At 41.5% G+C, this 23,856-nt stretch overlaps 1 protein-coding gene across 10 annotated transcripts in view; it reads left to right on the top strand.

Moving 5' to 3' along the window:
• Positions 1-23,856, top strand: part of KATNAL1 (katanin catalytic subunit A1 like 1) — a 38,610-nt gene that overhangs the window by 11,729 nt on the left and 3,025 nt on the right. For 5 of the 10 annotated variants that reach the window (XM_056327181.1, XM_056327178.1, XM_056327180.1 and 2 more), the window contains 7 exons: positions 5,039-5,199; positions 7,198-7,366; positions 14,814-14,938; positions 15,442-15,547; positions 20,295-20,453; positions 21,286-21,412; positions 22,378-22,512. In XM_056327181.1, coding sequence (XP_056183156.1) covers positions 5,039-5,199; positions 7,198-7,366; positions 14,814-14,938; positions 15,442-15,547; positions 20,295-20,453; positions 21,286-21,412; positions 22,378-22,512 — 982 coding nt within the window. Of the gene's footprint in view, positions 1-1,217; positions 1,308-5,038; positions 5,200-7,197; positions 7,367-14,813; positions 14,939-15,441; positions 15,548-20,294; positions 20,454-21,285; positions 21,413-22,377; positions 22,513-23,856 lie in introns of those variants that run through there. The other 5 variants (XM_056327187.1, XM_056327184.1, XM_056327186.1 and 2 more) reach the window with 2 other exon arrangements.

Raw genomic sequence — 23,856 nt, 5'->3', positions numbered from 1 at the left:
GTGTTATCCTCACTCCTAGGCTCTGAGCTCATTTGAAAAAGTTCCTTCTTTGTTGTGCTTTGAGGTTTGGCTGACATGTAGGCATATTCATCCATGTAAATGCAGGCTGGGACTGGAAAGGTTCAAAATCTGAAGCAACTCATCTCTTTTTCCACTTAACAACAATAAAAGGTAGGTTTACTCTTATGACTGCTACTGTGAACTTTACTTATGTTGACATTCCCCCTGTTTTATTCTGAGAGAGTTTCTTGGCCGTTGCGGTCTTTTTGCTAGACAGCTGGCTTGTAGGAAAGAGCTGCTTCAGTGACAGTTCAGCAGCTGCAGAATGACAGCAGAGCGTGCCCCCGGGAGACAGTACTGGCTTACAACAAGGCCAGTGGCTGTCGAGCAAAACCTGCTGCATGTTACAACTGTGTGCTCTGTGTTGCACAATATCTGAGAGCACAAGAGCTTCAGTCGGAGTTGAGACAGGAGTTCAACGATTCTCAGAAAGCTCAGAGCAGCCAGCAAGGCACCATGGTCACTGGAGCAGGTGATTAAGTGCACTGTATTCTTGCATAAAGACTGAAGGATGACTTTTACTTTTTTCTAAAAATTTTAAACAGGTATCAGTCGATCTCTGCTTATGTTGCTTTTTGCTTCGTCCCTGTTTTATTAACACTTTGTAGGTTACTTCATGAGTAATTAAGGAATATGCTGCAGGTAGCTCATGAAGAACTGTGGTTACAGGAACTATACTTAGACTGCATGGGATCAGATTGGGTTACAGGGCATCCATTTTGGGTATGGTTTAGGGAATCATTATTTTCACTTTTTAAAAATGGAGCTTGTTGAATAACTAATACTAGTTGCAGGCAGTAATTTCAAGTTTGGAAAACACTTTTACAGAAACTTGATTGGTTTTATTCCTGCATGATATATTAAAAAAAACCCTCACACATTTATATTTACAAAGGTACAAATACCCATGCTTATTGCTATGGGAAGTTGTGTAGGAGTATAAGCTCTGGTGTAGCAAATGAAAGCTGGTGATGCCAAAGGTGCAATGGTTGCTGGATTGTGAAATACAAAGGAACTCCCTGTCATGGGTTTTGGAACAGGCACTAAGAGTGAACTCAGTTCTTGGTTACTGTGTTTTAAGCCCCTATGGTAGGATGTGTTTTCTGATTCATTACTGTAAATCCTTAGGGCTAGAATGTCAAAACAAAGATGTGGGACCACCCCTTGGACTGAAAGGCTTTTTATCAGGCTTTCCAACATCGCGCAGTGCCCATGGTGCTGCTTCTATGGACGAGGTGATGTGGCAGGTAGGGGTGGCTGGTATACCAGCATGGCTCAGGGGAAAAGGCAGTTTCACATGGTAGCTGAACCCAGTTAACATCCTGCTGTGCCCAGAGAGGCCAAGCTCTTCCCCATCTAGTCTCCCCTGCAGCTGCACCAGCTTTTCTCCCTCCGCTGCACCCTGCTATTCTTTGTCTTGGGGTTCACCTGATCACAGAGTAGCAAGCTAGTGCGGCTTGCTAACCCATCAAGAGTGTCCTTTAGTTCTTTTTACCCTCCTAGACTAATTTTATGCCATTTTATCAAGCTGGCTTACTGTATTGAGATGCCAGAATTGAATCCAGAAGAGCAGAGGTAGAGTGTGGTTGGGTAGAATAAGTGAGGAGAAGCAAGATCTTTCTATTTGGCAATGATGAGCTGCTAATTCAGCCTATGCTATCTACTGAAACTGCTTAAACATGAATAACCTAAAAGCTTTCTTAAGGTTCTCTGCAACCTGAGCTGGGCCCCAGTGAGGGCTCTGGCACCCAGGGAAAGTGTGTGATGGGGGGGCAGAAAGACTGGGTGAGTCCAGTGATTTTCCTGTTTGCAGCCTTCTGAGGTTGCTTCAGAGTAGCACTGATAGCTCAAAGATGCTGCTCAGTCACCTCTGTAATTATACCACAGCCCTTCTTGGCTCGCATCTGGGTTGTTTCTCAACTGCAAGAAACTCTTTCTGCACCTGTTTCATCTTACTTGGTTTCTTTAAGGCCTCTAGGAATTTATCAGCTGGTTTTCCTTTGTAGTCCTGTTGTTTGAGTGCATAGAGGGGTTGTTGTTGGTTGGTTTGCCGGGTACTGACTAAGCAGTAAGGGGTTGTTTTTCAGGTCAGGCTCAGGTCTGGCTAAGAGATGGCCAGCAGCTGTTTGTCTCTTTCAGCTTCCAAGTCATCTAAGGCTCACTATATCACAATCCTCCTTGCTGGTCCAGAGAGCTGAATGACAGCACTCTGGTCCTCAGTGCTAGCAAATTGCTTTCCACCAATTTTTTCGCATGTGTTGGAAGGCTGGTAGGAGGAATCTTGTCTGTATTCCTGGAGCACTGGAGTAGGAAGTGGCTGTCTCTCATGGAGCAGTGCCCTGGAGGATTTATGTTGTATCATTCCTTTGTACCTCACAGCAGCTGTTCAGCTGGATTTATTTTTGTACAGGAGGGATGCATGTTAGACAGTTTGAAGTAACCAAGTTAGTAGTCAATCACATTTGTAACTCAGCTGGAAGTTCTTGCATGGGGGATGTGTTTGCTGATTGTGTGATGAGAAAGCAGACAGCAAAGCAGGGCAGGAGCAATCCTGTCTGAGCTGGATATCCTATGTCTTTGGAAAGCAGAGCTATCCCATCTGCAAGAAGGCTGCTTTGCCCTGTGAAATAATCAAGTTTTTCCTATACCTAAGGCTCCTTTTGTACAGGTGCACGTAGAGCTTCTGGTGCAGTAAATGCAGTATTGCAAGAACCGTGCAGGGCCTTGGAGATTTACCCTTCACTTTGCCTCTATCCCTACTGGTATCTTGCTGACAACAGTGACGTATATTCTTCTTCTTAAGCAAGGTTTCAAAGCAGAGAAGAATTTCTTTGTGCTGCTGAAGTCTCCTGATTTGTCCTTGTAGTGGGAAAATTCCCCAGAGCAGAATGATACATTGCTGGGGGATGTACCTGGTAGTACTTTAGGAGAAATGTAGCTTCCGGAAAGAGGTGATGTGTGTTCATTACAGAGTACTGTTGATTTGATCATTCATTCTTTTATATACCTTACCCACCAAACAGTTATGTCAGATAGTGCTTTCAGTCTTGAAGTTGCCCCACCAAAATTGAGGGGTTGTTGTTGCTGCTTTGAATATGTGGAGCGGGGCGGGTAGGGAAAGATGCCATTCTGAGAGGGGAAATGAGAGTGTGAGAGACAAATGAAATGAGCAGGTGAAAATCAGGCTGGAAGAGGCATGCTTCTGAAAGTGTGCTGACAAGACACAGCACTCTGTGTGTGCTCAGTGCAATTCATTTCCAGACACACAGGGAGACAGGAAGATTTCAGGCTAGTGGCCACATCTTTTCACCAGTAAGCACCATTCAGAAGAACAGTCATAAGGTGTGATGCTGTGTACTGCTAGTTTCCTGATTTGCTGCTGTTATAACCTCAGCAGACAGGCTGGATTTGCAGACCTCCATACTCTTGATCCTCTTGATTACTCAGAATCTGCACAGTAAAGAGAGTCTGGATTTCAGGCTGAATTGTTGACATCTGTTGATGCTGTCCTCAGTTGCCTTCCTGGGCCACAAAGTGAAGTTTGGTTGAAGCCTTCCCAGGCAGTATTTCTCCCAGCTCTTTTTCACATGGACACATGACATGAACACAGCTGGGTGCCTGGTATCTTTCCTTGGCTTTCTTGTAAGCTGACTTCAGATCCTGGCTTTTGATTCAGCCTTGCAGTGTCTGTTAGTTGTAGCCTTCACTCAGTAGTGTGCCTAGTGGCAGCCTGCAAATACCCTGACTGTAGTGTTTCTTCATGAGAGCTTTTAGAGCCTATGTGCCTTTCCAGTGGGTGGAAAGGTTCAGGATGTCCCTAGCTCCAGCTACAAGCTTGTAACAGGCAAGATTCACGCTGGCCTAAGGTAATCCTAGCTGCAGAGTGCCGATACTGATTTAGTGACATGCACAGCAATGCATTAATTAGTTTCAGCTGTGCACCAACACCAACCCTCAAGCAAGTAAAAACCAACATAAGCACGGAGGTTGATCCACAGGATGGAAGGCATCACTGAGTGATAGGTGATGACCAGATGACTGGTAAGATGCAATACAAGTGCACTCAGGTGAATCCTAGCACATCGTAAGCTAATGCACTGAAAGCTTGTGCTTCTAAGAAGAATGTATAATGCAGTTTTTTGCTGCTGGTGTGTACTAAGAACCAGTGACCTTAGCATACAAAACTTGAGCTTGTAACAAGCCATATCACTTAAAATTTAGCAAATTTCTACACAGGTTTTGTTTTTCCTAGGCTTCATGGAATAAAATTGAAATGACAAGTATCAAATGAATACTCTTGAAATTATTGCAGTAGTTCTAATTCCCTCACTAGTGGCAGTAGAAACTTGAAGTATAAAATTCAGCTGCATAATTCTGCAACCTGTTCTGAGACATAATTTCCTCTCATTTTTATTTTACTTAGTGTACTTATCATTTGAACTTACGCTATATGGTGTTAAGGTTCCCAATTTCTGTTCTTATCTTTGCAATCCATGAAAGATTGACTTGTGCTTAGGTGACATTGCCCCTCACAAAGCTAATTTTGTAATATTATATTTTAATTATTTAGCCAGTTTTATAATTAGGACCTTGGAAACCGTGATCAGAGAAGTTCTTTTATGCCAGAATAGTAGCAAATATGTTAAAAGATCTGCCAACAGCACCCTTACTAGGCAAAAGTATGTGTTTGTGTGCATACATGTCAATATGCACACGTAAATCAGCATCAGCACCTGTTATGGAAGAGTGATCCCTCTGTCTGGTTATGACACTGACAAGCAGGAAGATGAACTCTACAGAGATTCAGTTATTTATGCTGTTAAAGACCTATTGTCAGCCTGATACGTCTGGGGTTTGTGAAAGGAAAGGCTTGGGAGTCCCTGCTTTTGAGGGCAGTGTATGTTTTGAGTTAGTTTTATGATTAAAAAAAAAAAGTTTGAATGGTAACAATTTTTAAATAATGTATGCATTTCTCAAGGTCCAACAAGAGTTAATTGAAGAATATGAGCAAGTTAAGAGCATTGTCTCCACTTTAGAGAGTTTTAAAATGGACGGACCTGCAGATACCCCTGTATCCTGTCAAGATGAGCCTTTTAGAGATCCTGCTGTTTGGCCCCCTCCTGTTCCAGCTGAACACAGGTAAAGAGAGGCTTAAGCAGAGTGGGTGGAATAAAGTTAGGTTGCCATAATTTTATGTTCTTTTTGAATGCATTTGTAACAGGAAAATCACATTTCATTTACCCCTTAGTCATTTGTAATAAAGAATTAATACATTGGGGAAAAAAGTAATTAAACAACAGTCACATTTATTGCTGAAGTTCTAAAGAAAGTCACTCCTCCACTCTTGTAGGAGTGACTTGCTAAGTGCCTGGAACTAGAGTCTGCTGGAGAAGTAAGTGGGCTTTTGGTGACAGTTGCCTTTCTCATGTGTAGGGAGAAAATTTTTCCATTTCAGTTTATTTGTGCAGTTAAATTCAGTGGTGGCTGAGGAGTCAGTAAGAAGCAAGAACCAAAGGATCCTGAAAGGACATGGTGGTTAGAAATCACTCCCTAGCTACAGATAACATGACCTGTGTTTAATCCATTGCTTAGGTTTATTGCTGAACACGTTCTGTTACACATGGTGTTTCTCTTCTATAACCATCTTTAAGGTAATCTTAGTTAGCTAATAGTTTCCTCAAAATAGATGCTTCTGCATTTTCTGAAATCCCTATTTTCACCCCAACAGAGCCTGACACAGGTTGCTGAAAACAACAAATCTGATTTAAAAACAATTGCAACCTTTATCACACCAACATTTTTCTAATATTATAATACCAAAGAATTTTAGTGTTTGTACTCACATAAGCAAAGGAATAAAGTAAAATGAGAGATCTTGGTTAACAGAAAGAAATGCTGAGTTTATTTGTAAATTTATGTGCTTTATGATTATCAAACAAATGGATCTTCACTTTTCAAAAAACTGTAAGAATGTAAGTGTAAAATAACATTAACACTGATTACTTTTTTGAATGGTAGAAATTATTATCAGAATTTTTCTGTTAATATTATGTGAAGTGCAAGACTTATTTATTCTTGTATCTTTCATAGAGGTAAAGCCCCAATAGTTTATTCCCTCTTTTAAGCTGAAATTTAAATTTTGTGCAAATAAGTAAGGAAAATTAGCTGCTATTCTATGCTGTTAAGTTTGATGAAAAAGTATACAAGGCAAAGTGTAGCAGTTTTATCCAGCAGTGTGTTTAAGTATGTACTCTTTTTTAAGCCGTATTCCTGGAAACTGTTTTTGGAGTTAGCAAAGTTTGAATTACTCAAAGCAAGAATCAGTAGGAGAATTAATAGGGGACACTAATTAAAGCTAGGTGACATTCTTGGCCATTTATAGTTCTATATTACAACTCCAACCCCTAGAGCAAAATGACTATGACATCTCATTGTAAAACCACATTCTTTCTCCTTGTGCCACTGCTGAGTTCTCAGACATTGTGGGATGATGCACACAAGTATAGGTGGTTGCAGTTCGGCTCTGTTTGCTTTTGCTTTCTATACAGTTTTAATGTTTTGACATTTTAACACAGGGGAATGAAGTCAGAGGAAGGAGGATTGTGTTAAAATTCTCCCTCCTCTGTTTTGGGACCTAGCAAAGCTATTAGCCAGCTTTTTTCTTGTTGTTGTTGTTGGTTAGGGTTTTTTTGTTTGTTTTTAACCAGGGATGTCATCTAGTTGTGTATGTAGTACCTGTGTATATGAATGCAGCCTAATACAGTCTCCTGGTTTTGAGTCAGAAGGAATTTGAAGACTTTTACTAAATTATTTCCTCTTCCATTACGTGTGTATTGGTTTGTTGTAAGATTGGTTAGGAGTACTGATTTAATAGTATTGTTAATTTTCTCTTTTTCCACTGTTGAAATGTTTTTTTCCCATTTGTATTTTTTTCTTTTTGAGTGTCAGACAGAACCAGAAATATGTTGTTGGGTTTGCAGATACAGAGAGACAAGAATTAGGGGCTTCTCAGCTTTTTTTAATAATTTTTTTAATAATGCACTAAGGAAATTAATGAAATTGTAGAATCCTTCCTTCTTAATGTTGCTCTTTTTTTACTGTTTTTAGCATATTTTTGTTGTGTTTGCTTGTTGTTAGGGCTCCACCTCAGATAAAACGTTCCAACCGAGATGTAAAACCTTTGAGGAAAGAATCACCAGGACTGCAGCCCCGTGGGCCTGTGGGAAGAGCACACGCAGTATCCAAGGGTGAAAAGGCTGCAGGCAGCCGCGAAAGGGAATCTAGAGCTAGAGGAAGAGATGACAAGGTAAGAAGTGGGAAAGAATGTGGTGGGGAGGAGTTATGGTGCAGTCAGTGGCAAAGGGAAGCATTCTTAGTTTTAGTTATTTAATCCAGGTAATAATAAAAAGCCACAATAATCCTGTGCAAGAAAACTTCGTGCTTTCCTCTTGCCTCATGGACAAAGCATGTATCATGGGGATATTTAGTAATAAGGACACCAAATTATGGAAAGTTCTGTATTTTTGCTGTCTTGATTTGATATTTTTGGATGGGGAGGAAGCATGGTAGCCTGTTGCTGGGGGGGATGGGTGTTACTATCTCAGTTAGACCATGGACTTGACTGTGATCTGTCAGTGTTAGTCAGGCTCACCTCCTTCTTCCTCACCTCTTTTTTTTAAAAGAAAAAGAAAAAAAGGAATCCAAGTTTTTTGTAAAGATTTCCATGTAAAAATTGCAAAGTGAGACCAGTGCCCTTCTCTACACTTTAAGCATTATGGAGTTCCACAGTACCATTGCCTCTGCCATGCAATAGTAAAATTTGGGTGTGCCTAGAAGTCTAGGACAGTTCTGTAAATGCATTGATGCTAGATAAGTCTGTGCCAGATTATCTGAAGTTAGATATTTAAAAACTACATGAGAGAAACGTAGTAAAAGCAAACTTGTAGCAGCTTTCCTTTTCTTCAGTTTTATTATAATGTTTAGGAAGATACTTCTTGGAAAGGCTTTGTTTTGAAATAAAAAGAATGACATAAATCAGAATAAATTGGGGATTCTTTCCTGTGAAGACCCATGAAAAAGAAGCAGTGCTGAAGTGAAGGAAAAGGAGAAACAGTAAATCAGTATCAAGTAGTGTTGTTAAAGGCAGGACTGTTTTGTGGCTGAAAAATTACCTGCATGCAAATTGTTGTTTCTGAGACACTTGCAGTTTTAAATGTAACTGTGGAGTCAGTGAGAGGAACCCAAGGAATCTGTAGTATAAATGATACAAGTCAAGATTGTACTGAAGCAGCTTTACTTTCTCAAGAGACAGATAGGAGAAACCCCTTCCTATGGGGCACACAGTATTATACAGATCTGGATAGATGAATAAGAAAATATTTAGGCCAGTTTTTTTCCAAATTAATTTGGTTAGTCCCTTCATGGCCTTTCTATTACAGGTTACTTCTTCACAGCACAGAAAGAGCTCAAAGATACGCTTTTTCTATCATGAATTGCTTTTCTGATACACAGGAAAAGTATTAAGTAATTTCAACCCTTATTACTATCAGTAGTTAGGACCAGGCACATTTTCAGCAGTGCTACTGAGTGACAGCACAGATCAAGCATTGTAGAAATCTCTCTACCCGGGATCAATAAGATTTAAAATAACAAGTGTGCATCCTGCAAGTGATAAAAAGCTTGTGAAGATTTGTGAAATTATTTACAGTTCTGCCAGCTACATGGGGAATTGGAGTTGTGGTGTGTGACAGGTTCACCAGATGTGCTTGTGTAAGGCACCGTTTAAAGTCTTAGCTCTAATGAGGGCGAACTCGGCTCTTGAAGCTTTCTGCTGACGAGCATTATAGAGCTTTACTATAGGGAGCCCACAACAACATGACTTGTACAATACTTGTCTCTGGGAATAATGTGATTAGCAGCACTATTGCTGTGAGATGGAGGAAGTGTCATGAAGGTGTTCTATTTAATATGGTACATTTTAAACACTACTCTGATCTGAATAAATTGGTCACTAGGTGGCAGGAGGAAAATATGTCTACTCTTCAAAAAGATACCAATACGCGTGCTCTTGTCTTCCCCTTTGTCTAGCTACTTGGTCGTTATTTTATTTTCTTTGTCTGGGGTATGTATGCAAAAATCAACCCAGGTCACAAATTCTCATGTGTTATATGAGGATTCTTGTAAGGGATCCATGATTTTCCTTTGAAGAAAATTTTGAATGAAAGAGGAAGCAGCCAGGCGTGGGAAGTGAAAGAAGTTAATGCAACTTTCTGTATTTTACACACAGGCATGAAAGTGGGTTTAACTTCCCTTTCAGTTTTATCCTTTCTTAGATTGCAAGTGCTTATGTTCTTCAATTTCTGAATTTAAAGCTGCAAGAAGCTTACATCTGTAGCCTACCATGTTGAACCAAAGAGGTTCGGTAACTCCTCATGTTCTATTAAAAACAATAGGGCAAACCTGAAGCTTCACGCTAAGAACCACTTTCCTTGTAGTAAATGTTTCAGCTCTGTAGTTCTTGGGTTTGGGTACTTGGCTAAGATTGCTTAGAACATGTAATGAACTTGGATGACTTACCTATTTCTTAAGATGTTGATTGCAGTGTAATAGGTTGTATGCTGTCCTGGCTATAATATCACAATGCATATTTTTGTGTGATATTTTTTCAAGATAAATACAAATATAGTATGTATGTTTTAGAAGTGTTTTGCCTCACTTGAGGCAAATGCCTTCTTTCACTGTTTCTTCTCCCCAGAACATATCATAGAATCACAGACAGTAACCATCTTGGGACAAGGTGTTTTAACGTGACTATGCCTGTAAAATGACCTTTTGTAGTGCTATATAAAATAATTTTGAACTGCAGCCCACTGGATAGTGTTTATCCACTAAACCCTTGTATTTATGTGTTTCTTTTTTAAAAATAGTGCTTTCAAGTGTTTCTTCCTTCTTAGTTCCACTGGAAATTATTAGTGTTGTTCTCAGGCTATCTTCTGCTGGATTATTGCCAAGAATTCTAGCTTCTGTTCAATAGTTCAGCTTAAAGAGGCAGCATGCATGCTACCTGTATGTCTTTTAGAAATTGCATAATACCATATCTAAGCACTAGATTTTTAGGAGTATTCTTTAGATTATTTTAGATTGTCAGTGGATGAGGACAGTAAATACTGTGAAGGATATGAAATAGCCAAGGGCTTTGCTGCCATATCTGTGAATTGCATATTAAAATTAATGAAGATATGACTTAAAAAAAAAAAAATTTGCTTGATTATTCCAATGTGCATCATCAGATGTGAGATGAGGTAGATGCATTAGGTGGAAGCACAGACCTCCATGCACTGGGTCCAGAAGGCTGCATAATCTCCATCTGAGAATGCTGAAAGAACGGGTAGGTGAAATTGCAGGGTTGGGAGCAGAGATTTCCAGTAAAATTTATTGGGTCAGTCTGCTGTTGTCTCATGTGAATGGTAAGTTGGGTTGACCACGCCTCTATTTAGAAGGGGAAAGGAAAAGAGATCCAGGCAACGAGATGTTAATTTTATCTAAACAGTGTGCAGGGTTTTACAACAAATTTAGAATGGATAGAATCATAGAATCATGCAATCATTTAGATTGGAAAAGACTGTTAAGATCATCAAGTCCAACCATTAACCTAGAACTGGCAAGTCCACCACTAAACCATGTCCCTAAGCATGACATCTACGCGTTTTTTAAATGCCTTCAGGGATGGTGATTCCACCACCTCCCTGGGCAGCCTGTTCTAATGCTTGACAACCCTTTCGGTGAAGAAATTTTTCCCAATATCCAATCTAAACCTCCCCTGGTGAAGCTTGAGGCTGTAAGTTAAATTTAAAGTTAAATGAAAAGTTAAAGACTTAGGATGGAAGGCGGAATAAAGTGAAATAGTTTTTCTTAAGCAAAGATGTTGCCTTTGCCAGCACTTTCTTTAGTGTCATAGTTAATGTCTTAGAGAAAGAAATTAATCTACCTGGATGCCACATGGGAAGGAATTACTTAATCTAGTGATTGTGTGGTGTAGAAGAATTGTAGAGTGGGGGGGAATTAGGCAATAAGGGGAATGTAAACAAGTGGTGCTGAAAGAAAAAGTATCAGTCAACTGGCAAATCATTTATGGATTTCCTCCAGACTAGAGATTGACTCTAGTTTTACATTTAAATTAATGACCCTGGCACAAAAAAAGAGGCATGTGCTAATTAAATTTGCTGATGACACCAAATTGGGGAGCGCCATCACCAGAAGAGGCGAATGACGCTGTTGTAAAGGAAGAATTGAATGACTCTGTGCTGAAATCATGGAAATGGAATAATGTTCAGCAGTGCAGAGCTGTAGGCTGTGCATACTTGGATGGTACAAGAATTTCTGCTAGAAGCTGGGAGCTCAGCAGTGGAGGAGAAGAAAGATTTGGACAGACCAGCAGAAATCGGATCAGGCTGAACTTTCATTGGGCACAGCACCTTTTCCTGGAAGTGATGGGAAGGGCTGGCTGCTGGAGCAAGGCACAGCCAGGGGCTCTGGCAGCAAGGGGCAGAGAGTGCATCTGGCAGTTTTTGGTGTCTGTGTGTAGTGAGAAGAGCCTGCAGGAAAGCAAGATGTCTTCAGGACCCAGTTCTGGTCATTGCAGCCACCAGAGTTATCCTGTGTGATTGATCTGTCTGAGGTTGAGTGTGAGGTGGCAGTATGATATAGCCATGGAAATGAGTGTAAATGAAACCCCAGGCCCAGTTTATTGAGGTGCTACCAACAGAGAGAAGAGATACCCATGCCTTTATAGGAGGCCCTGGTGAAACAGCAGCTGGAGTATTTTGCATGCGTTTCTACAACCATGCTCAAGAGAGATGTGTTAATATTTAGAAGGGAGAAAAAAATGGGTTGCTAGAGTGAACGGGTAACTGTGTTCAGCTTGTGTTCCAAGAGAGTAACTTGGTTTGGGAAACGAAGGCAGAGCACATGCACGCTGTGAGTACATCAGGGTGGTGGATGCATCAATGAAACAACTGCTGAAACTAAATGCATGAACTTAGTACAAGAGTAGAAGTACATTCATTTTGGAAATAAGGTTTTTGTTCCAGTGGGTTAGTGCAGGTCTGGCAGCTCTTCCTGGTGGAAAGCCCTGCAGATTTCTAAATATGTCGAAGTCAGAACTTGGCTGAGGAGAAGGTTTACATGATGGGATTGCCCAGGGCACTGAATAGAAGCAGCCTTTTGCAGTCCTGTATACCTCTCTCTGTTGGCATACCTTCTTAGAGAGAAACCATCACAGCAGCTTTATTTAAAGCTGTTTTGGGAAAGTAGTACCACAAGAAGACATGAGGGTATGACTGAAAAATTATGCTTAGTCCTGCTGCCTGGACTCAGGTGGCATTTTTTTAAATTATTTTTTCAAGTTTCTACTCACTTACCTGCTGACTGAGGATTGCATGTTGGACCACCGTTAATAATCTTATTACATGTGAAAACTGCAAATACTTTAAATCTGGCTTTAATTCTGCAATCGGGAAAAAAAATCGAAACATTCAGTGTCACTAAAATGCTAGCCCTGGTGATGCTGAAAGCACATCTCCCAGTTGGCCGCCCTTCTCCTTCTCTTTGTTGGCAAGCCGTGCCGCAGGGCAGGAAAAATACCTTTCCCAGGAAAAACGTCCCAGGAAAAGCAGTATCCCAGGGGCAGGCAGCCGGGTCTGGGCTCGGCCCCGCAGGCAGCCGGCGAGGAGCCGGCCGGGAACGGGACCGGGGCCGGGGCCACCCCGCGGCTGAGGCGCCGCTGCCGGTGGGGCCGCCCCGCCGTGCTGCCGGCCCCCTCCTTGCCGCCGGGCCTTTCTCTCCCCTTTTAGTTCTGCTTTTTTACGCTTCTCTGAGCAGCGTCACAGCCGGGCCCCGTGTCGCCCGCATTGCCAGATTGTTGTGTTCACCGCCCGTATGAGGCACAGCAAACGCGCTGGGCGCGGATCTGCCGGCCGGGCTCGGGAGCCGGGGCCGGAGCTGCTGCCTCAGCCTCCTCCACAGTGTGCTGCAGCGATCTGCTCTGCCTTCTGCTTTTTAAAGCCTGCCTTAGCTCTGTTTCACCCAGAAAATAGAAACCCTCCGATTTGTTTTGAGATGTGTGGAGAAATTCTGGCACTAAGAAAACTGGTCCATTGCAGAGAGATAGGAGAGAAGTGTGTAACAAAGACAGAAAGCGAATACCTTTCGTTTAATTGTCTCTTTTTTTTTTTTTTTCCCTTCCCTCCTTCTTTTTTTCTGGTTACATTTGGATTCCATTTTCTCGCTCCTGAAATCCTCCAAACTCTACAGGGCTTTTTTTTCTGTTTCCTTTTTATGCCAGACTGTTACATTTTTGACACCAGCTTTTTGTCTAAACACAACTTGCAGCTTCATTTCCATTGCGAAAAACTGATTGGCGAGTACTACACAACACAGAGGTTGGAAGCAAGAAATAAAAATAGTGGGAAGATAAACTGTGCTCCCTTGTTGGCAAACAGCAACTGGGAGGGGTGTAATTGCTACCTTTTTCTTTTTCTACTGCAAGGTTATTTGTGTGTCTCCAGCTGCCTCTCAGCCTGCCTTTGCCTAGGCTGCTTTTGTCCAGCCAGCTGGGATTCTTTAACTGCTGCTGATAGTGTTTAGAAGCTGAGTTAAGAGTCCTAAAGTAGCTCCGCACACACCCTCCTCCTTTAAAACAGCGCAGCTGCTTTTCAGGCACTGCTGAAGACTGTCGTTGAGCTGGGAGGGGAAGCGGTTTCCTTCTGAAGTGGGAGAGGAGGAGCATGAGCCCTGATGCTTCGAAGGGAAAATATTACTTCACTCCCATAAGCTTAACGGCACTGTGGAAGTATTAACCAGAAAGTCTGGGCCATCTGGGGCAGAGGCAGCCTGTGGCTTGGTTGCTGAACAAGCATTGGCATGCTGCAGAAATTACTGAAGATCAAAGAAGCCTGATTGACTTGGGAGCTTCTTTAGGACTTTTGGTGCAGCCTTTAAATAAATATGACCTTTTAAAAGCATGTTAACTGTTTATGGAGCTGGCCTGTGAATGAGAGGAGGGAAACAGTGTGCAGCTGAAGCAAGGAGAAATTGCTGGGCAGGAAACCTTTAATTAAACAAGAAGAGAGAACCTTGGTTTTCCCCCATCAAAGGCAATGTTTTGTGTTCCTTTTCCGTGATGATGGGGTGCCAGTTGTTTAGCTCTGGCAGGTAGTGTGGCAGGTATAGCATCTTCAAAATATGCTTTGGATGCTCTGGTCTTCAGCTAGGAGTTAATGTACAATTAAGTTGTGACCAGCAGCCTGCTTTGTGAGGTTGTTCCTGCATTCATGCCTTCAGCTGACCGGGAAGTGTGTCAGTTTCTAAAGAGTGGTTTAGCACTACTAAGAGAGCCTGGTTTGCTGCTTTAAAACCAGCCAGCCAGCCAGCCAGCCACCCACCCACCCACGGTGATACATAAGGAACTTGGATGGGGGTTTATCACTCTGAGCTGCATCTATGAAGGAAGCATGGTGCTGTTGAGGTAGAAGCAACCACAAGTGTTTGGGGCCTCTTTGTGGCCTCTTTGTGGCATGTAGAGTGTGGGCATGTTGGTTTTGCTGGCCATCATGGTGCTGAGATAGCTGTGTTAAAGCTTGATACCTTTGGGTGGCTTCTACAGAGCTGAACTAGACAATTTTGCTATGTATTGCTAGTAAAGGATATGTTGATAGAATAATGTCCTTATGAGACTGTATGACTTTTACTTCTAGGGAAAGAAAATACCCCAGGAAGTCAGTGATGGGGAAATTCCAAAATTTGATGGAGCTGGTTACAACAAAGACATGGTTGAAACTCTTGAAAGGGACATTGTATCAAGGAATCCAAGCATACATTGGTATGAGGATTTTCTCAACTGAAATGTTTTTGCTAGTGTGGAGAAGAAGAGAAATTATCCATCTTCTAACTCTTAAAATGAGAGTCATCATAATCTTCTACAGATAGGCAAAACAAGGTCTTTTTGTTTAAACTGTTTATTAATTTGGTTACAGTTAAGCTTTTGTTGCTAACTGATATTATGCGCAGTACATCCTTTACAGGTACTGCTGAAATGAAAGTACACACCAGAGAGCTTTAAAGATACTGCTTTGGTGTTCACATGTACAAAACAATTCTTAATTAAGCAGCTCTGGGTAACTTGAGTTGAAAATCTTTTTTTCCCTATGTTCCAAAAGTGGATTCAATTTTAGGTCACAGGATTATAAGGGTGCTTTCATGAGGCATATACTGACATGCTAAAAGAGATGGTACTAAGTGAAAAGCTTTTCTGTTTTTCTTGTATAAAAACAGAAGAAATATTTTTGTACAGCAATCTTATACAAGTTTCTTCATCTTGCACAGGGATGACATAGCAGATTTGGAAGAAGCCAAGAAATTATTAAGAGAAGCTGTCGTTCTTCCAATGTGGATGCCTGATTTTTTCAAAGGGATCAGAAGACCTTGGAAGGTGAGAATTTATTTGGTGTTAGTAAATGGCAAGTTGTAGTTATGTATGTATGCTGCTGCAGTGTGTGTGGATGCCTGTTGCAGGAGGCCAAAAAGGCAAATGGGAAAAATCAGGAATTTGTTGATGAAATCCTCTCAAAATGATTCATGTAAAATGCACTGAAAGAAACAGCTGGAAGTGTGTGTGGGCTTTACAGTAAATAATAATTCTTTTGTATTTACTTAGTCATAGCTTGTTGACATTATAATACTTTTTATATGTCAGCCTGTACATGTAAGCAAGCATATAGGGTATATTGACAGAAGCAGAAATGCTCAATAGACAGCTTATATTGATATGAGACATATGAGTGATCATGGTGGTCACTCCTCAACACTTCACGGGGGAAGGCAGTGTTTTATTCTGCATGTGCCAGCTGTCTCTCACTCAAACTGCAAAGTGCAGGCTGGATGGTGCAAGGAAGCAAGGAGAGAGGGGGCTAGTCGGAGTGATGATTTAGCTTTGCAGTTATGCTTGCAGCTGGGCATAGTTACTGCTGGAGTGGGAGAAATTTGAAGTGGGAGAATGATCTGCAAGTGGGGTGACGGGAAGGATATAGGACTGAGCTGGCCTGGCTGATGGGTCAGAGGTGAGCTCAATCTGGACCTTGCTTAGAGCTGAAAAGGCGGAAGAGGGAGGAGATTGCTGAGTATTTCTGTGTATCATGCTTTTGTTGTGGGATGGATTTGCACTTGTTTTGGGAATAACTAGTCACAACACAAAAGGTCTTTCTGGTTGCTGAGAGGGATTACTGGGGAAAAGAGACTGTTGCAAATTGTTATTCTGAGTCTGCAAGGCAATGGCATGTGTAAAGAATGCTGTGGATGTGAGTAGTTTCTGTGTTTAGTATGCTGGTTTAGCAGCATGTATCGGATCTTACGTTACTAATGCTTGCCCTGTCTTTTCCTGCTTGGTCCTTGTACTTCCCTGGCTTATACTTAGCTCTGACACTCAAAGCTGTCCTCCTCCAGCCTGAGCCAGTCCTAGATCCCCATTATTCTGCTTATTTACAGAACAAAGCCCTGCCGGAACTGATGAGTGGAAGGCTTGTCATTCTTGGGGCTTCTGTCTACAAACATTAAAGAGGGGAAGTCAGAAAAAGAGGGAGCTGACAGCAGGAGCTGGGAGCTGGCTACCTGAGGGCTGTTCACAGAGGTTTTACTGAGCTGCAGGGGCGCAGTCCAAACCTAGCCCCAGACTGTATATGGCCTTTGGGGTTTAGAGTGCTTGTGGTCACTACCAGTTAACCTTAACTGAGCTATCAGCTTGGACAGAGCCTGGATATCGTGGGTTACAAATGTATGGGTGAGATTTTAGTGTCTTTTGAACAGCTGACTCTCTTTTCCTCTTGGCATAGAGAAAGTTGATCCATACCCTTATTATCGACTATGACAGCCCTGTCTGTCCAGTCTTCCAAAACTTTTAAGGAACTGAAGAGCTGCTCTGCTTTTTTTCACCTGTTAATATGCCTAGAGGATGTAGTCGCCATAGTGGTCTTTAAGGCAGGTATCTCAGCAGACTGCAGGGAATGTGAACAGTACCACTGGCCTTGTCTCCCAGTATTGTGGCAGTGACTAAAGAAACAACCACCTGGTCTTTTAAAGAGTTACAGTCTCCATCTCTTCGCATGAGATTATCTTTTCCTACTGAGCAGTGTTGCCTCTGAAAACTAGGTGGTTGTAGACATGGAAAAAATTCTGAGATTATTTCCTCTCTTCAGTCTGAAATGCAAATCGATTTCTGACAAGTCCATGAAGAGTCTTCATTGTTAGCCTTTTCCCTGGTGACTTGTGAAGCTCTAGCTCTCCTGAATTTATTTTTCACACAGAACAGCATGTATCTTTTCCCACTGTTGACCTCTGACTGTGCTACAAGGATGAGAAGTTTTGAAGGGAAGACTGTTTCTTGCAGTAATCAGTGTGGCAGCAGGCATTTGTTGAGCCTAGGCATTCAGGACAATAATTCAGGAAAAAGGCAGCCAAATCTGTTTTTGGATGTTCAGACTCTCCTGAGAATAATTCCCAAGACAGCCCTCACAGTTTGTGCCTCCATTCAGAGGACAGTGCCTTGTATGCAGGAGCCAGCTGTCTTCCCTGATACAACACAGGTGCTGTGTAGTTGCAGCCATGGGTTTCTGAGTGTCCATGGGCTTGCTCACTCTTTTTCTCTGAACTGTTTTGTGCAAAGAAGGCCTGGTTGCTTGCTGTGCTTCCCACTGCTCTGCTAGTGATTGTTACAACAACAAGAAGTAACCCTGCAGTGATTTCATCAAAACACTTACTCCCTGTGGTGCATTTCAGCTTCTTATTGGAATAGTTTGGATTAACAGAGCCTTAGAGGAAGAATAAAGAAGTCTTTGTGTTTGTCAAGGATTTTAACTGGTGAGTAAGTGGCAGCCTCTGAGTTTGCAGAGAGAAAGAGCAACTTGATCCTGTGTGTTTCTGTTTGCAACCATGTATATTTTGTTTTGCTGAGAACCCAAGTTATTTTTTTCTTCTTTTTCTTTTTTTTTAACTGACATTTCTATCGTCATTATCCCCAGAGAGCTTGGTTTTCTCTAAGCTTTATACCTGGTGTGGCTGCTTTGCACCTGTGTTAGGCACATGTATAATGCCACCAGTATCACATACAAGGTAATGCTTACTGTAATAGTTATACAGGAGATGTAAAGCGATGGGCTTTGGTTTCGGTGGTGAGTGGTACATGTAACTGAAACCAGAATTTGACCTTCCATAATAATAATGGAGGACCAAACAAATATCCAAAAAATGACATTAGTCCCTTGTATGACCAGGTACTGCAGTAATGCAGTTTGTCAAACACAGAGGTCAAGTGTGATTTGAACTGAGGTGCAGCTTGTTTTAAAATATTAAATAAACACATTTGAAACTTGGAGAGAACAGTAAGTCGTCTCTGACCTGCACATCACAGGCTGAGTAATTTTCACCCAGTCACTCAGGGCTGTAGTTGCAATTATGACTATGCAGGAACTCAAATCATGGTATATATCTGGATGTTCATGGAGAGAAAAAGAGTCCATTTACTTTTTCTGCGTGCTTGCTCTGGAGCTTAGGAAACCTTGGGCAGTCTGAGGAGGAGTGACGTTGGACTGTTAGCTGTATGGATGGTGTGTGAATGTTTCTAATTTAATTTACCGATGGATGTTATGTTCAGCTTGCATTAGCTAAGTGTTAAATGACAATGAAGGTATTAAGAATTAATGGAAAATGGAGTACAGAGAGGCTATTGCTTTTGAATAGTACATTTTTGAATAATTGCGTTCCCGGTTGATTTGTTTTTATAGATCTCTTCCATGTCATTCTTTGTGCTTTTTTGAAGTAGATTTTAGTGAGGAACAGATGAAATCTAATTTGCTATGTGGCTTGCATTTAACAGATATTTTATTGCTGTGGCATTTTATGTAAGTTATTAATTGCAAAGCACATTATGATATGCAATTCTAATTATAGTTAATTTGATTACCCTTGCAACACAGTACAACTTTACTTTAGGAAGCACTTGTTAGCCTGTAATAAGATCTTGTAGTTGGGAGGGAAAAAAACCCCAAGCTGCTTGAGCACTACATTTTCATAGTGCCATGCTTAAAATCACAGTGCCCTATTCTAGTGCTATGCAGGCATGGAACAGCATGTTGTCCCTCTCCAGCACTGCTGCTGAAAGTGTTGGAAAGACTATCCATAAGGATAACTGTATTTAGAAATTCTATCAAGAGTGATAAATGACTCTCAGTGCTACAGTCTTAACATGGGTCCTGAGAGCACTGTGTCTAGCTAAAAACCTGCTTCCATAATGACGGGTAAATGTGCTGAGCTGCAGAGATGTGTGCTCCTTACTCTCGCTTTCAGACAGACCATAGATGGAAAGACGGTCTGATAATGTGGATGCCAACCTGGGACTTAACAATTGTAGTTCAGTTTTCTAGTTTAAAGCTTTCTGAATAATCACTGAGGTTCATATTAGGCTTTTGTGGGACTGAGTGATAGTCCACATGATATACGGTTGCTTATCTGTGAAATAGAGATAGCAGTGCTCTTCTGCCATCCAACAGCATGGTGAGGATGTGTTTCATTCAGAAATTGCTAAGATGCAGTAGTATGGCCATAGAAGTACTGAGATGGAGGGACTAAACAGTGTCACAAACCATTCTATCCAGTGAATGCTCTCATACATACTTAAATGTAAAAATCAACCAGATCCATACATACACTTCAAAAACATTTTTTGGCAAAATCTTTTGCTACAGAAAAATGCTCTACTGAGGGAACACAACTTTCTGCAAAAGTGTTTTGGTTTCTGTGAAGCTTCCTTCATGAAGGAGCCTTTGTTACAAAAAGAATTCACTGACTTCATCTGCGTGTGCAGCCCCTTGTGAGTTGGGAAAGGCCTAAATTCAAGTCCAGGCTCTGATTCAGAGCAAGGCTGTAAATCTGTTATCTGCTACCAGGTGATAGGTGCAGCAGCAGTTACTGGCTTTTGTGATTTGGACTCCAGTGGAGTGATAAGAAGAAATTGCAGAACACTTCCATGCTGTTCTCAAAAGCAGGATTTTTGTCTTTTGTTTTCCACTGATGACGATTATGTTATTAAACAATTTAAACACAGATCTTAGATCATATTGAGATGTAGTGTAGAGTCCCAGTTGCAGTTTCTTTATTTGTTGATCATTACTTTTGTTTTTACCTTTCAGGGTGTACTGATGGTTGGTCCTCCTGGCACTGGCAAAACAATGCTAGCAAAAGCTGTTGCTACAGAATGTGGAACAACATTCTTCAATGTGTCTTCCTCTACCCTGACATCTAAATACAGAGGCGAGTCTGAGAAGCTGGTCCGCCTCTTGTTTGAAATGGTACGTCCTTGATGATGTGGTCTGGGGATCACTAAGGTGAGGAAGGACGTCTCTTGGTTTCCTGCCCCTCCAGTAGCACGCTGGAAGCACAGAATTCATTGAACTGACACCCTGTCAACCAGTTAGAAAAACATCTTTGTATTTCCATCCTTTTCTGGGTTGTTGTTGAGGATGGGACATCACCCATGTTCAGGGTAGCATTTTCCAGACTAAACGTAGAGTTGTGACCTTGACAGAAATCCAGTTCTTATTTCGTTATAACAAGCCCATAGGAAGTAGATTTGAAACTGGAAGGGATTTGGAACCGTTATTCTGGAAGCAATACATGTTTTAATTCTGTCTCTGTTCTGAATGATGCACACAAGCCTCTCAGTGCAGTTGTGGGTGTGGTCCTTTACATGCCCGTGTGGACCTATACTGAAGAGTCATTCACCTCTTTGGGACCCTCACTGCACTTCTACAATACTCTCAGTTAAAACCTGTCTCTGTTAAGATAGGCTGAGCTCCCTTCTGGCCCCTATATTTACCCTTCACCAGCATAAAAACCTGGACATGAAAAGTGCCTGTATTGCGATTGTGTTCCTTTTCCCTTCTGCAAGACCAGTTGCTGAGGAAAGCCAGCCAACACTGAAAGACCCCTGGACTCAAGGAGTACAATTTAAAGTGTATAAATTCAGCATACGCCAAATAGTTTGTAAATCAAGATTTTGAATTATTTTCTTGTGACAGGCAGGGAAGATACGTAGTGTGTCTAGTGGGACTGGGTTGTGGTCTGATGAGGGCCTGTGCTTGCTGCTGGAGCCTTAACAGCGATGTTTTCATTTGAATAAAGGCGAGGTTTTATGCTCCAACAACAGTCTTCATTGATGAGATAGATTCCATCTGCAGCCGCAGAGGCACGTTCGATGAACACGAGGCGAGTCGCCGAGTCAAGTCAGAGCTGCTTGTGCAGATGGACGGTAACAAGTGTTTAGATCCGAGTTTGGGGCTGGGGTGCTGTTTCTTTACAGGTGAGAATGTAAGAACTTGAGCAATCTGGAAAACCTGGCTTTCTGGATAGCGGAAAAATAAGGCAGAACTTGAGAGTAGTGTATTTTTGGAGTGTTTGAAGGCAGATAACTGAAAACGGTGTTCTGCTTTGTTTTTTCTAAAACAGACATTTTGATGGTAAATTGAAGACTCAAATTTAAGCAACAGACTCTAGGAGAAGCAGATAATGGAGATTTGTGCAGTTTAATAGAGATCTTTGATTTTGATGCGATTTAAGCAAATTTCTGCCCTTTGCTGGAGTCTCCAGCTTGAAGACTGCCATTGTGAGATCTGATTTTGCTGTATTCTGTGGTGGTAGCTAATATTACCCTGTTAGTCGGATTTAGTACCTTTTCTGTCCAGGTGCACGTAACAAGGATGACCATCTGAGGAATATTGTATGGCATAGTGGTTTGGTAACTACCTCTGTATTGCAGCTATTGTGTAGCTACCATTTATAATGTCCTCAAATGTGCAGGTTCGTTGTGGTAAACTCAGGGTAGGCAGCCTTTTGCCCCAAAATGATAATGGCTTTGCAGTCCTCATTTCAGAGGCCAGGGAGTGATTCCTATTTCTTCTATGGCCAGATTTGACAGACGGAGCACTTCCGGTAGGACTAGTAGGGCTACCCTCACATATGACTGTGTTATTAGCGCTATCAAAGAAAGCCTTCCCCTGACTCGGCAAAAGAATGAACTGTCTCCCTCTCTGTGACAATGGTGGTCTTGTCACACCTGAGCTATGGGAATTTTGGAGAGAGGCACTAGGACTATATAGAGCTGTTGCTTAGCTCTGTCCAGACTTTTACAACGTCTGTTCGTGCAGTGTTTCTTAGCAAGCGTTTCAATCAATAAGAGCTGTGGAGTGAAATTGCTCTAAACTGTTGTGCTTGCAGGGGTAGATGGTGCTCTGGAAAATGATGACCCTTCCAAGATGGTTATGGTATTAGCTGCTACAAATTTTCCATGGGATATTGATGAAGCTCTCCGACGGAGACTGGAGAAGAGAATTTATATACCTTTGCCCACAGGTAAATTTGCTACGAGCATTTTCCTTTAAAATGGCCTTTGCAGGATGATCTTAGGATTACTGGTAGGACTGTTGGATTTCAGAGGAATCTTGATGTTTTTGTGATGAGCAGTGAAATTCAGGGGTTAATTGTTTGGCTGGGTTGCTTTATTTTTAAAGAGAGAGAAAGAAAAAATACTACTACTTGCTTGGGGGCTTAAAAACAAAGAGCTGCGGCATTTCATTGCAAGCCCATTGATGAGTTCTTACATTTTGAAAGAGAGTTAGTTTTAATGAGCCTAGAATTATTTTAAATGTTTAACAGTCAGTCCTTGAGTGATCATCAAAGGCAGCCTTTGGACATGTTCACAAATATTGCAAATGCACTCCGTGCCCTTGCAGACAAATGCAAAGAAGTGGATCCATGAATTTTCACTTACAGGCTTAGTTCATTGTAAATCACTGCTTGCTTGCATCTGTGACTGTGCTTTGAGTCACTCAGAATGCAGCAGGCTGATTGCTTTCCTGCCCTAAGACGTCTCAGTTTGTGTTGTCTTTCCTAGCTGTCATTCACCTGTCCTATTAATTTTGAGATTCCTATCACTTGAAGTTTGCATAGCTTCATTTCTTCTTGGTACAGTGGATGCCTCATCTCCCTGCATGAGCACTCCAGATAACAAGATGCGTGTTCATGGTGACAGCAATTGTGATTGAGTTTAGCAGGTATAAGGACACTTAATAGTTCTACAGCTTGTCTTTGCAGCTTACAGATGGTAACAGCTCCTAAAAGGATGCCTGTCTTTATGACCAATTAGTCTAAAATCCTATCAGCTTTTGCTCTTGTTTCTAATTAAACCAGACTGGGTTTTGACACAGTGTATTGCCCCCTGGACAACATTTGAGATGTACTCCAGTTTTATTTCCAGTCTTATGTTCTGTTGCATCTATTCTGCAAATAAGAATGTTGAGCTGTTCTGGGCAAGTCTAAATGATGCATTTATAAATGTGCTGTGTGATCTGATGTGCTCAGGCACTTTAATTGAAAAAGTGTTATTATAGTCATGTATACACCTGTATATTGTGGAATTTGATGGAAGTATGTATTCTACTATGTTTCATTTTCAAAATACTGCAAGGACTTCTGTAGCCCCATAGCAAAGATTAGAAGAGAGTTCTCTGATACAGGATGCTCTCTGCAGGTGTGCCATATGTACATTGTGCTCTGCAAATAATAAATCCCCATTTTATAGCTAGTGCCAGTTGTGTGTGATTGATAACTCATGTTCTTGACAGTTCTGCAAAGAACACAAAATCAGCTTGAGGGAAGCTTTCTAATTTCTTTCATATTTCCCATCTCCCCAAAATT

The sequence above is a fragment of the Falco biarmicus genome, chromosome 2, assembly GCF_023638135.1.
Source record: "Falco biarmicus isolate bFalBia1 chromosome 2, bFalBia1.pri, whole genome shotgun sequence".
In the NCBI taxonomy this organism is placed as follows: Eukaryota; Metazoa; Chordata; class Aves; order Falconiformes; family Falconidae; genus Falco; species Falco biarmicus.
Note: the sequence above shows the minus strand (reverse complement) of the source record. Positions and strands in the feature narration are given on the sequence as shown.